The 12,394-nt window shown below is 46.9% G+C and overlaps 1 protein-coding gene across 1 annotated transcript in view; it reads right to left on the bottom strand.

Moving 5' to 3' along the window:
* POU2F3 (POU class 2 homeobox 3) overlaps nucleotides 1–9,134 on the bottom strand; it is an 89,602-nt gene extending 80,468 nt beyond the window's left edge. Inside the window, exon 1 of the mRNA XM_077919541.1 lies at nucleotides 8,885–9,134. Within this exon, the coding sequence (XP_077775667.1) occupies nucleotides 8,885–8,912 (28 nt within the window). The 5' untranslated portion in view covers nucleotides 8,913–9,134. The remainder of the gene's footprint in view (nucleotides 1–8,884) is intronic.
* Between the last annotated feature and the right edge of the window lie 3,260 nt (nucleotides 9,135–12,394).

Here is a 12,394-nt window from a genome sequence, read left to right as displayed (position 1 = left end):
GTTCATGGATTCCTGGGGCAAGTCCTCAACAGCATGAATATCATTGAATAAACCCTGAATTTGGTATCTGGCTCATCAGAACTCTGGGTACTTGTACACAAATTCACTGGGAACACCAATATGGTGGCAGTCAGAGAACACTCATATACAGTGGTACCTCAGGTTAAGTACTTAATTCGTTCCAGAGGTCCGTACTTAACCTGAAACTGTTCTTAACCTGAAGCACCACTTTAGCTAATGGGGCCTCCAGCTGCCACCGCACCGCCGGAGCACAATTTTTGTTCTCATCCTGAAGCAAAGTTCTTAACCTGAAGCACTATTTCTGGGTTAGCAGAGTCTGTAACCTGAAGCATATGTAACCTGAAGCGTATGTAACCTGAGGTACCACTGTACTCTTGAAATCTCTTGCTGAGGCAGGGGATGATTTATTTGAGGACATAAAAATATAAATGAAACACTGGAGAAGGCAATAGCTCAGGGGTAGCATATCTGCCTTGCATCCTGAACGTCCCAGGTTCAATCCCCTGTATTGCCAGATACAGCTGGGACAGACTCCTTCCTGAAACACTGGAGAGCTTCTGCCAGTCAGTGTAGACACTACTGAGCTAGATGGACCAACGTTCCAACTCAGTACAAGGGAGCTTTCTATTTTCCTATACTGTACTTCCTCTTAACATGAAGGTTTCATTTATCCATTAATGGCTGTTGGCAGACCTAACCTTCGCCATGAAGCTTCCTCATCTAGTTGTAACGTAACCTCAAGACTGGACTACTGCAATGCACTCTGTGTGGGGCTGCCCTTGGGTCTGGCCTGGAAGCTTCAGCTGGTACCGAATGCTGCAGCTAGACTGGTGATGGGAACTGTCTACCACCAGAACATGACACCAGGGTTGAAAGCACTGGTTTTCCATCAGGTACTGGGTCTCTTTCAAGACTCTTATACTGGTGTACAAAGCCGTAGATAACTCAGGCGCAGTAAGTCCCAAGTCAATCACTGAAACAATAAGTTGTGCCTTCAGTTGTGGGTCCACCTCTGTGGAACTCCTTCCCACTAGAAGTTAGGCAGCCACTGGCACTGCTGAGTTTCAGGCACCTGGTTAAATCCAGCTTATTTCAGGAGGCCTTTCCATCACAAGAGTTCCTCTGATGTTTTAATTTGTTTTTCTCAAGTTCTACCTCACAGGGTTGTTGTGGTGATAAAATGGGGAAGGGGAGAATCATGTAGGCTACCTCTTGCTCCTAGACCAACCCCCTGCAATGCAGGAATATGCAGCTGTCCCATGTGGGGATCGAACTTGCCACCTTGGCGTTATCAGCACCATGCTCTAACCAACTGAGCTACAGAGACTTGTTCTAAACACATCAGAGCTATTGCCAACTTCAGGAACCCCAGTTGGAGCACATTCAGCCCAGGAACACCTGCTCCCAGTCCTGGCCTGGCCCTGGTACAGAGGAACAGAGAACAGATCTCTGATCGGGATATGCCTGAAGCTCTTGCCAACCTGCCCGATGTAATTAAATTGGATCTAACATCAAACAGCCTGGTTACGGTAACTGGAGGATGGTGTCACGTGTAGCAGGACTAGCCAACCGCCCTGGAATTCCGACTGTGTAAACACCTTCAGACCTGAAGCTATAAGCCAACTGAACTGCTGGAAATGTTGGTTAGGAAGTGGGTCTGGCTCAAGAGGAGTTTGCTGGCTTGACACACCAGACCCAGCTTGCCAGAGGTGGGAAGGGTGACCTTTCCTTCTCCTGCCCATTCCTCCTGGCACCATCACTGCATGAGAAATCCCAAGCGGAAAGTGAGATGCAAGTTCTTCCTAAGGCAACTCCAGTGCCTCTGAAAGGGAAGAGCTGGCCCTCAATGTCTTGCACAACCAAGCCAGACTAGTCAGTTTCATTACCACACAGAGCAAGTTTCGCCCATCAGCATTCCCACACAGCAACCTTGCTTCAGTTGGACTGCAAGACAAAGTGATTCTGCAAAGCCAAAGAGGAGCAGTGAGTAGGCTTTTTAAATAATAATAATAATAATAATAATAAGAAGAAGAAGAAGAAGAAGAAGAAGCCTGCCGCTACCTGCACTGCAGAAGAGGCAAGCAACCTTTCAGTTTGACGTAAAAAAACTTGAAAGTGAGTGGTCCCTTCAACCCAGAGGGTTTGCTACAAGCCAAAGTGCAGAAGGTGGGGAAGGGGGCTGGTTTTGACATTTTTGCTGTTGCCTCCTGTCCTACCAAAAAGGACCAAAGCAGGATTTCAGTTTGAATTTTATAGAAAAATCTCTCAAAAGTGACTTGCCTCTTCAGCAAATGGAAATACCTCTGGCTGTTCAACACTCCCTCACCCCCTGCAACGCTTTCCATCAGTCTCTTGGGGCCCACCTTAAAGTGCACCAAAACTACTGACAGTCCCCAGAACACATTAAATGCCCAACCAACTTTGTCAAATCTGGCTCAACTGGAATTGACCCCACACAGTTCTACTTACTCCCACTAAGCTCAATGGGATTTACTCCCAGGTAAATGAGTAGAGAGTTGAAGGACTGAAGTTCTGTAAGGTGAGATATTCATGTTGCCAATTAGCAGGTGACTTTCTCCTGTCATTTCTGTGCGCTGTTGATGGTTTCTCTGGCTACCTACTGCATTGTTAGTCATTAGCCCAAAAACATGGTGAAAGAACACTTTAACATGAGTTCCTTGTTTCTCATCAAGGCAGAGCAAAATGGTGGTTTGCCTCACACTATTCACATAGGAAAAGTCCTCAATCTCCAATTCCAGTTAATCTTCCTACAATTGTTTTAAATGATCCATAAGGCATGTTTCAGAATATAAGAAAAGCTCATATATATTTCCGATGTTCAGGTCTGAGTGCCGATCCTAATATAGCTGAAATAGAAACATCCAAATAGAACTGGGTTGCAGTAGCACAAAAATCTTTTAAGGAAGGGGAACCTTCATTGTGATGAGAAGGGCCCCTCCCCCCCCCAAAAAAAACACTCTGCTCTGCAAAAATTTGTTGCAGGTCCCACTCATTCACCACTCTGTGCCTTTGTGTCTTTCCACCATGGGAGACAGTGGCTTGTCAAACAGCCCCAAAGATAAGTGGATTTCTTTGGAATTTGCCTCTCTCTGTGCTCTGCTTCTCCATAATCTAAGAGAATTTCTAAAATCAAATGCTGGATTTGAGCAGGTACCTTTTAGCATCTTGAATGAAGAACATCAGAAGAACCTAGCTGCTGAACCATGCCAATGGCCCATCCATTACAGCAATCTCTGTTTTCCCCAGATGGCTCCAGAAAACTCACGGGCAGGGCATGAAGGCAGCAGCCCTCTCCCACTTATATTTGTAAGACCCCTGCAGGATCAGGCCAAAGGCCCATGTAGTCTAGCATCCTATTCACACAGTGACTGACCAGATGCCCTAATGGGAAGCCCGAACGCAGAACCTGAGCACAACAGCACGTAGAACATAGCCTTATCCCCCATAATTGTGCCTAATCCTCTTAAAAAGTTATTTCCAGGTCCCCATCTCCCTCTGTATTGATCTAACACTGCATGGGGTTGGGGGGTGAGACCGCTATTTTGATGCAATAGTGGTTGCACCTTTTTGTATGACGTTCCATTGACTATCATACGAGTTCCTGCACATTAGGGGACACCTGACAAAAATGAAACTTTATGCAATTATTTGTACAAATTACGGTACATTAAAGCCAGTTTTCTTGCAGTGTTTTTTTCCAAAGCACGCTGCAAGAGCACTGAAAGAATTAAGTAAAGGAATCGACCCACTAGGGTGGCAGCAATCAATTCCCTGGAACTCCTTGCCTATTGATATTAGGCAAGTGCCTTTGTTTTGCTTCCTAAAATCCTTTTTCTTTAGGAAAGCCTAACCAGGCATACCATTTTTATTATGTATGCTTGTTACTTAAATAGTTGAGTTTAATCAACAATTTCATAGAATCATAGAACTGCAGAGTTGAAAGACACCCAAAGTGTTGCCTAGTCCAATCCCTTGAAATGCTAAAGAGCTCCTGACAAATAGCCACTCAAGCTCTGTTTAAAAACTTTCAGTGAGTGAGAGAGAGGCCATCACCTTCCCAGGTAGTCCATTCCACTATCGGGCAGCTCTTACCACCAGAAAGTTTTCCCTGATGTTTAAATGGAATCTCCTTTCTTGTAATTTGAACCCATTAGTTTGGGTCCTCTCCTCCGGAGCACCAGAAAACAACCTTGCGCCATCCTCCATGCGACAACCCTTCAGATATTTGAAGATGGCTATCATATCAGCACTCAGTCTTCTCCAAGCAAAACATACCTAACTCCCTCAACCATTCCTCATAATTTGATGTATTTCAGTTTTCATTCAGTTTTGAATTTTATGAGCATTTTTCTTTTCCTTACATGTAGGCTCCCCCCCCCCCAATTAAGTGGTATATAAATCTCATGGGATAGATAAAACAACTAAATAAGGGGAATGAAAGCTGTAGCAAACTAAACCGGCACACAGAATTCAGTACCTAATAGGGATTCATTTACTTTATAAAGAAATCCCTAGATGAATGGAGGTTTCCTAAGGCACTGGCTCCAGTTGAGAAACAGGACCAAGTTAACAGAGAACTGCAAAAACCTTGGTGAAATTTCAGAGGCCTTCCTCAAAGAGCACATGGCGATGCTTGTGGCATGAATAAACTCAGGACTTCACAGCTAATCGATACTAAACCACTTAATCACTAAATGATACTAGTTGTCTAAGGATTCTTCTAGGGATATGTCTAAGCTATAAAACTAAAGCACCTCCCTTTTCAGGGATACTCTTGTGTGGTCAATGGGCTCACTGTTATCTTGAAAATTATGTTGCTTGGCTAAATAAACAAGTGCCAAATATTCAAGTTTCTGCCCCCCCCCCCATTTCATAATTTCACGACAAACTTATGGAAGTCAAAAGCCACTGGAAGCATTTCACAGTGCCGTGGGAAGCTTAGTTGTGCAGGATTTTCATAAACACAACACTGCAATGTTTGCCAGCACGTAGGATTTTGATGTTCACATATCCAAGATCACATCTCCTTCTTCTCCACCTCCACCACAAGGGCCAGCTGCCGTGTTTGTGATAAGGCTTAGAAGATTCATGAAAGAGATAGCAGTTCATCATACGGCGCGTGGTTCAGTGGCGTAGCGTGGGTTGTCAGCACCCGGGGCAAGGCAAGTAATTTGCGCCCCCTAACCCGTGGATTTGCGCCCCCTAACCTATGGATTTGCCCTAACCCCAGATGTTGCGCCCGGTGCAGCCGGCCCCCCCTGCACCCCCCACGCTACGCCACTGGTGTGGTTAAAATAGGGCATTCACTTCCCCAAGAAGTAGTGATGGCCCCCAACTTGCATGGCTTTCAAAGAGGACGAGACAAATTCATGGAGGACAAAGCTATCAATGGCTACTAACCCTGGGGACTATGTTCTACCTCCACTGTCAGAGTTCTAGATTCTAGTTGCTGGGAACTGCAGGAGGGGAGAGTGCTGTCCTGCTCAGGTCTGCTTGAGGGTTTCCCACAGGCATCTGATTGGCCACTGTGAGAACAGGATGCTGTACTAGGTGGGCCATTGGCCTGATCCAGCAGGCTCTTCTTCTGCTCTTATAGCTAATATCTTTCCTGCCAAACTCTATGGATGCTAGTCAACTGGCACGGTTCCAGTTTCATGCCATATCCTTGAGCTCATGTTTCTAAATTAGTTGCCCTTCCTTCCTTTGAACATGGCAAGGCAAAACTCAGAGTGCTGCCCATGGCCAAGTGAAATCTTCACCGAGAGAAAGTTACCCGTGAGCGCAGGAAAATAGGTTGTACTTCCTGAGTTACACAAACACACACATATATTCATGAACTGCTAATGTGTTGACAGCTCAGCTGATTCGGAGATAGTCCTAGAATTCCTTCTTTACTAACCAACTTCTTGCTATGGGTTCATCTTAAAGAAAGCCTAAACAAACTTTAGCAAAGGCTATTCAATATTATTTTTATTATTGCAAACCAGCGGCTCCGTAGGCATATAAGTATGCAATAAAAACCACAGCCAAACATGAAACATTTCAATGGTGACCTTAGGAATGGGGAACCTGTGACCTTCTTGATGTTCTTTGGACACTCAAATGCGGAACATAGGAAGCTACATTATAGCAAGTCAGACCATCTAGGTCAGTACTGCACTGACTGTCAACGGCTCTCCAAGATTTCAGGCATGGATATTCCCAGCCCTACCTGGAGATGCTGGGGATTGAACCTGGGACCTTCTGCAGGCAAAGCAGATGCTCAACCCCTGAGCTACAGTCTTTCCCAGTCACCATGACTAATGGTCAAAGAAGACATGAGCCGAAGTCCAACAACCTTTAGCAGTTTCCCCTCCCCTGCTTTAAAACAAAACAGCTTTAGCAGGCAGACATGGGGAAGGAGCTCTAGAGATGTGATGCCACCACAAATAAGACCCAGTCAATGGTGGCTGTCGCACATCTCTTGGGAAGGTGGGAGAATCAGAAGATGTACTACTGTATAACAAAATCCTCACCTAATGGGCAGGTTCATGCAGTCCTTCCCATGATCTGTTAAGAGGAGGAGTGGACAACCTCTGCCCCTCCAAATCCCATCAGCCACCATAGCTAATGGTCAGGGATGATGGGAACTGGAGTCGATCTAAAGGACTAGAAGTTGCCCAGCTGCAGGCCTTCCAAGTGTCCCTATTTTCCAGGGACAGTCCCAAATATACAGAAAGTGTCCCGGTTTCTGATTTGATTCCAGAATATCCTGCTTTTCCTTAGGATGTCCCTATTTCCATCGGAGAAATGTTGGAGGGTATGCAGCAGCAGTTCAGGGCTTCTAGGCCCAAATCAGCCCTTTAAAATTGGGAAGGGAAATAAACAGAAAGCCTGGAAGCAGGGCTGAGATGTGTTCCTAACAGCCTCGCAGCTGCTATGTTCTGAACTGGTTGTTGTGCCTGGGAAGACCTGTGTGAAGCACATTGAGAAATCTGGTGCAGATGTTATTGTGGCCAACTCGCATGTTGCATCATGCTCAGCCTTTCGCCTTTCACTCAAATATTTTGCTCAGGATGCTGCTGCTCAGGTCTGTGACCTTGTGCTGCCAGCAAGAAAGCAGCCTGCGGCAGGTCAGTGTCCTGAATGGACAAACAAGGTTGAGAATGTCCATTTTGGATTCAGTGTAAAAGAGAAACCTCTGGCTGCCCACAAGCAGCTGCGCTATGAAGCCAACTGCAGATGCCTGATATCTCTTAGGCGACATGCACACCAGATGTTTAAAGCACATGATGTTCCCACCCCACAAAGAATCCTCTGTGAGAGGGAAACTACAGTTTCCAGGATCCTCTGGGGAGAAAGCCATGTGCTTCAAATGCACATTAAATGTATGGCATGCCTGCAACCGTACGGAGATGCCCGGATCTTTGAACAATGTGCAGTCAAGAGGATTTGGCATCACACAGCACTGAAGCTCTGAAATGAGATAGCTGATAACTGTGCCACATGTGCAGGGCTAAAGTGTGAGATTGGTAGGAATACCCCCTGGGCTGGGAATCCAAGAATCAGCTTGGCTCACTTCTAAATTGTGTCACCATTTATTATGCATTGTGACACCCCCCCCTCCATTCCCCAGAGTGGTCTGAAACACCTGGGAGCAGAAGGTCAGCGAAGGCTGGTTCCCCATCCTTCAATTCAAAAGTGAGAAAGACAACATCTCCACCCCCTGACTCCAGTTGTGTGGGGTTTCCCTCTGTGAGGCTGGGAAGCTTGTATGGATTGCTTTCTCACAAGGGGGAAAGCACTCAGCACAGGCTCAGGGGCTCTGTAGATGCTTTGCATTCTCTCCGTTGTCAAACACAGGCATCAAGGCATAGCTTGGGTTAGACTGAAAAAAAGTTGCCTAGTCCCCAGCTAGGTCTTCCTGCAGCTTTGAATTTATCTAGGTACACAGGGAAGCTACATAACACATGCCAGACCATTGGCCCATGTAGACCAGTGCTGTCTGCACTGAATGGCAGCTGCTCTCCTGGATTTGAGATGAAGTGTTTCCCAGGAGGCCAGGGAGGTTGGGATCAGCTTTAAAAAACTGCATCTTGAAAAGGATCAGCTCAAAAGAAAAGAAAAGAAAAGAAAAGTCTTCATTTCCTTATCTATAGCCACACACAGCAAGAAGCTGCCAAAGACAACAACCCAGCTGGGTCTGTGGACACAAGGAAATCTGCCTCTGTTTAAATCTACAAGTTTCTCTGTCTGCCTTTCTAGCCATCATCGCATTGCATGCTGCTGCCTCTCAGCCAAGTTTTTGCTCCAGAACTATTTTTTAATCTGTGCCAGTCGAGCACCGTCTTGGAAGGAGAGAGTATTCCTGGGCATGTGCAGACATCAACTTGCAGAGTCTACCGCCCGCAGCGGTCCCTGCATTCCTCAGAGCAGAAAGGATGGGGAGAGAGCCTTCGGGTCAAAGGGCACGATGGCCACACTCAGCTCCAGGGCCTGTCAGATTTTGATGCTCCTGGGTCTCCCTGGCTTAGGCTAAGGTAGCATTCTGAGTGTGCTCCCTCTCTCCTCCCTGTCCCACCGAAACCGATTCCTAACAGCACAACCCACCAGCCTCACCCGATCCAGTTGCTGTTCTCATTCCCCACCCCCCTCTCTCACACACAAACAGGCATGTGCAGATCAAAACAGTGAGAGATCAGAGCAAACAGGAGCTTGTTTGGGGTGGAACTGACGGATCCAGGTGCCCCGAGGGGCTTTCTCAAGGGTAAAGCTTGGAAGCAAGCCTCCTTCCCCAGCCTTTCCAAGAGAACAAGTTGAGCCATCCTGCTCCCTCTCCGCCTCGCCTCCGGAGGGCCCTTACCTGCGTGCCCCGGGTCCAGATTCACCATCCTGCCGGCTGAGAAGTACCTGCCGCAACCTGGCCAGCCCCCGCCCAAAGTGGTGGCCCGTGGGGTTGCCAGCTTCCCTCTGCCCCCTCCGCCAAGATTCCCCCCTTGCTGCTGCTGCTTCCTCCTCTCTTGCCAGCTGCTGCTGCTGCTGCTGTTGCTGCTGCTGCTCCTAGCACCTCTGGCTCAGCAATGCTTCTTGCCACACTGAGGCAGGTGAGCACATTGCCCTGCTGGGACCGCACCCCCTTCACACTACTCATCTTGGGCAACAGGGAAGATGGTTTTTTTATATATATTATTATTAAAAAACAACACACACACACACACATCCTAGGAACCTGGCAGGAGGCCCATGCAAAGCAGGCAATTTGCATATTAGTAACCTCACTTGGGCAGAGTCCCTGCAGCACTGGCAGAAGGGAGGTGTGGCAGGAGAGAGCATGGAGGTGTGCGTGTGTGTTTATGTGCAGGTTGGAAAAGCAGGCAACTCCTCCTCCCCTCCGACCACACACACACACACACACACACACACACACACACACACACACCCTCAAACTCTGTTCAGGATACGCTGCAAAGAAGGCTCTCTCCTTGCAATATCTGGGGAGGGGAGGAAGAAGTGTGCTGGAGCTCACCCATCTGCTTTTTGGAAACAGGGGTGGCATCTTTCCCTCTTGGAAAAGGGAGCCTTGGCTCATGCCTGGACACGTTGGAAAGCAGGGAAAAGAAGGCTTCTCCTGACTGACTGTTCAGCCCCCCAAAGCAGGCTTTTGATCTTCTTCAAAGACCCCAAAGTGAACCAGGATGATACTCCCAACTTCAGTCCTGGGAGAGAAGGCGGATGTTAGCCTGAGTAGGCATGGGAGAAAGAAGAGGGGGTTGGTGAATAAGCACTCCTGATTCCTGTATGAACACAGAGAAACTCAGGCCCAGAGGGGTGGGGCAGGCTGGGAGGTAGCATGACTTGCCCCAGGAGCTGGAGAGGGAGACTTGGTGGCAGGAGAAGGATCTGGGATTATTCGAGACTCTTTGCACTCTCCAGCACATGTGCCCATCCAACCAGGTCACATCCACACAGCACTTCAGTTTCCCAGGCTCTCTTTACAAAATGCAGCCGTATCTAGTAGGGCTGCCGACACAGCTGTGCAATGGACTTCCCTACTAGGTGTTGGGCAAGCTATTTGGGGCTTTCCTTATTCTGGAGAAGCATGTAATCAATACAAAGTGGATGCTGGTGCCGCACCCAAGATAGGAACTTCAAGTCTTGAGCTGGATGGCTTTGGAAGCTACGAAACAAGAAATTATGTTCCTGGGGTTCAGAGGTGTTCTTCCTCTGTATATGCAGGTTCCATTTAGTTGTTGTGGCTATTTGTTGCTGTTGGGAACACAGGAAAATGCCTTCTACCGAGTCAAACAATTGGTCCATCTAGCTCAGTATTATCTACACTGATTGCGGGTGGCGCTCTGATCTAAACCACTGAGCTTCTTGGGCTTGTTGATTGGAAGGTTGGCAGTTCCCATTGCTCTGTACCAGCTCCTGCCAACCTAGCAGTTTGAAAGCATGCCAGTGCAAGTAGAAAAATAGGTACTGCTGTGGTGGGAAGGTAAACTGTGTTTTTGTGAGCTCTGGCACTCATCACAGTCCTCCGTGCACCAGTAGCGGTTTAGTCATGCTGGCCACATGACCTGGAAAACTGTCTGTGGACAAATGCTGGCTCCCTTGGCCTGTAAATGAGATGAGCACTGCAACCCCATAGTTTGACTGGACTTAACTGTCCAGGGGTCCTTTACCTTTACCTTTTACATTGATGGGCAGTGTCTCTCCAAGATTTCAGAAGGTGTCCTCTTCCAGACCTACCTCAAGATGCCAGGGATTGAACCTTGGACCTTCTGCATGCAGATCAGAAGCTCTCCCACCGAGCTATGCCCACCTTAAGCCCTTTAAACCCTTCGGTGTGAAGAATAAATGCTCAGAAGGGAGAGCAGGAGGAGCTTTGGGGTTGCCAATCCATGGTTAGAACCAAATTGAATGTGCCCACAGGTCTTTTGGCCACAGACTTCCCAACAATGGCAAGACAGATTATATTTCTATTGAAATTATAGTAATGATGTCTAAGTATGCAACTCTACATTAGCACATGCTAATTTTATGCAGCTCTGTTCCTTCTTTTGCCCTTTTTATCGGTGATGGATTTCCTTTTCCTTTTCCAGCAATGCATATTGCAACCATCTGAATGGTCTAGTGAGATCCTTGGATTGGCTCCGCTGACCCAGCACAACACCAAAAAGGCAGTTAAACTTAACTATCTGGACAAGGAGGACGTTACCTGTGGCTAGGAATGGACATTTCCACATCATTTTGCTTCTTTAAAAGGGTCATTGAAAATATTCAGCAGCATTTAGCTATTCGACTCTACTAATACTGTACTCAAATTTCTGCATGCAATTTGTCCTGATATGGACATTCTTGCAAGTAATAATAATAATAATAATAATAATAATAATAATAATAATAATTTATTATGTGTACCCCACCCATATGACTGGGTTGCCCCAGCCATTCATTTATAATGTTATTTTCACAAATAAATGCATATTTATGCTTGCTTTCCCCTAGCACATATTTGCTGAAGAACACCCCAAAGTTCAAAGCAGTGCGAGTTTGGAAGGAGAACTGTGCTTTGGTCCTCCTATTGTTTTGGGAAAGTGAAAATTAGGGAATTTTCACAGTAAACAGCAAACTGAACTGAATTTCTCCACCTGCATCCCACCTCAGATGTTCAACTCCCACCAGCAGCCGGGAGGATTAAGGGAGACAGGTGAGCCTGGCAGGGTGGGGAAGCTGGCCAGCCTGATTACGAAAGAGTAAGGCAAGCTTTATGCAAATTATGCAAAGCTGTCAATCTGCATAAACTTTATGCAAATCAACAGTGAACCTTCCTTTCTGAAATCTGAGCTGAGACAATTCCCCCCATCCCTGCTCTAGAGTTTAGGTAAGGGAGAAGAACTCTCAGCCTGGAATCTACAATGCTGCCCCCCCCCCAAAAAAAATCTGCAGAGAAGAAGTGGGAAAGAAAACAAAATGCTGCTCTGCTCACATATGATGACATGCCTTCCAAAAGTCCATTATAGGAGTGTGGAAAATTCAGGAGGGAGAGAGAGAGAGAGAGAGAGAGAGAGAGAGAGAGAGAGAGAGAGAGAGAGATATCAACACCCACCCCACCCCCTGCTTTTTGCAAAAGAACAAAGCAAGCAACACAAGAACTCAGACTTCTCACCCTCCCCTCCCCCGTTTTCTGCCCTAATATGCAAAGCAGAAATCTAGTGGGTAATATCACACATCATACACAGAGTTGCACCTGGTTCCCAGAGGAGCATCGCCACTGGTTTCTTGATATCTCTGTACACGGGGTTCACACATGCACTGTTCACATGTGCATCGAGTGTCCAGAGCTACATTGCAGCTGGCTCCTTCATTTCTC

The sequence above is a fragment of the Podarcis muralis genome, chromosome 15 (genome assembly GCF_964188315.1).
Source record: "Podarcis muralis chromosome 15, rPodMur119.hap1.1, whole genome shotgun sequence".
Lineage (NCBI taxonomy): Eukaryota > Metazoa > Chordata > Lepidosauria > Squamata > Lacertidae > Podarcis > Podarcis muralis.
Note: the sequence above shows the minus strand (reverse complement) of the source record. Positions and strands in the feature narration are given on the sequence as shown.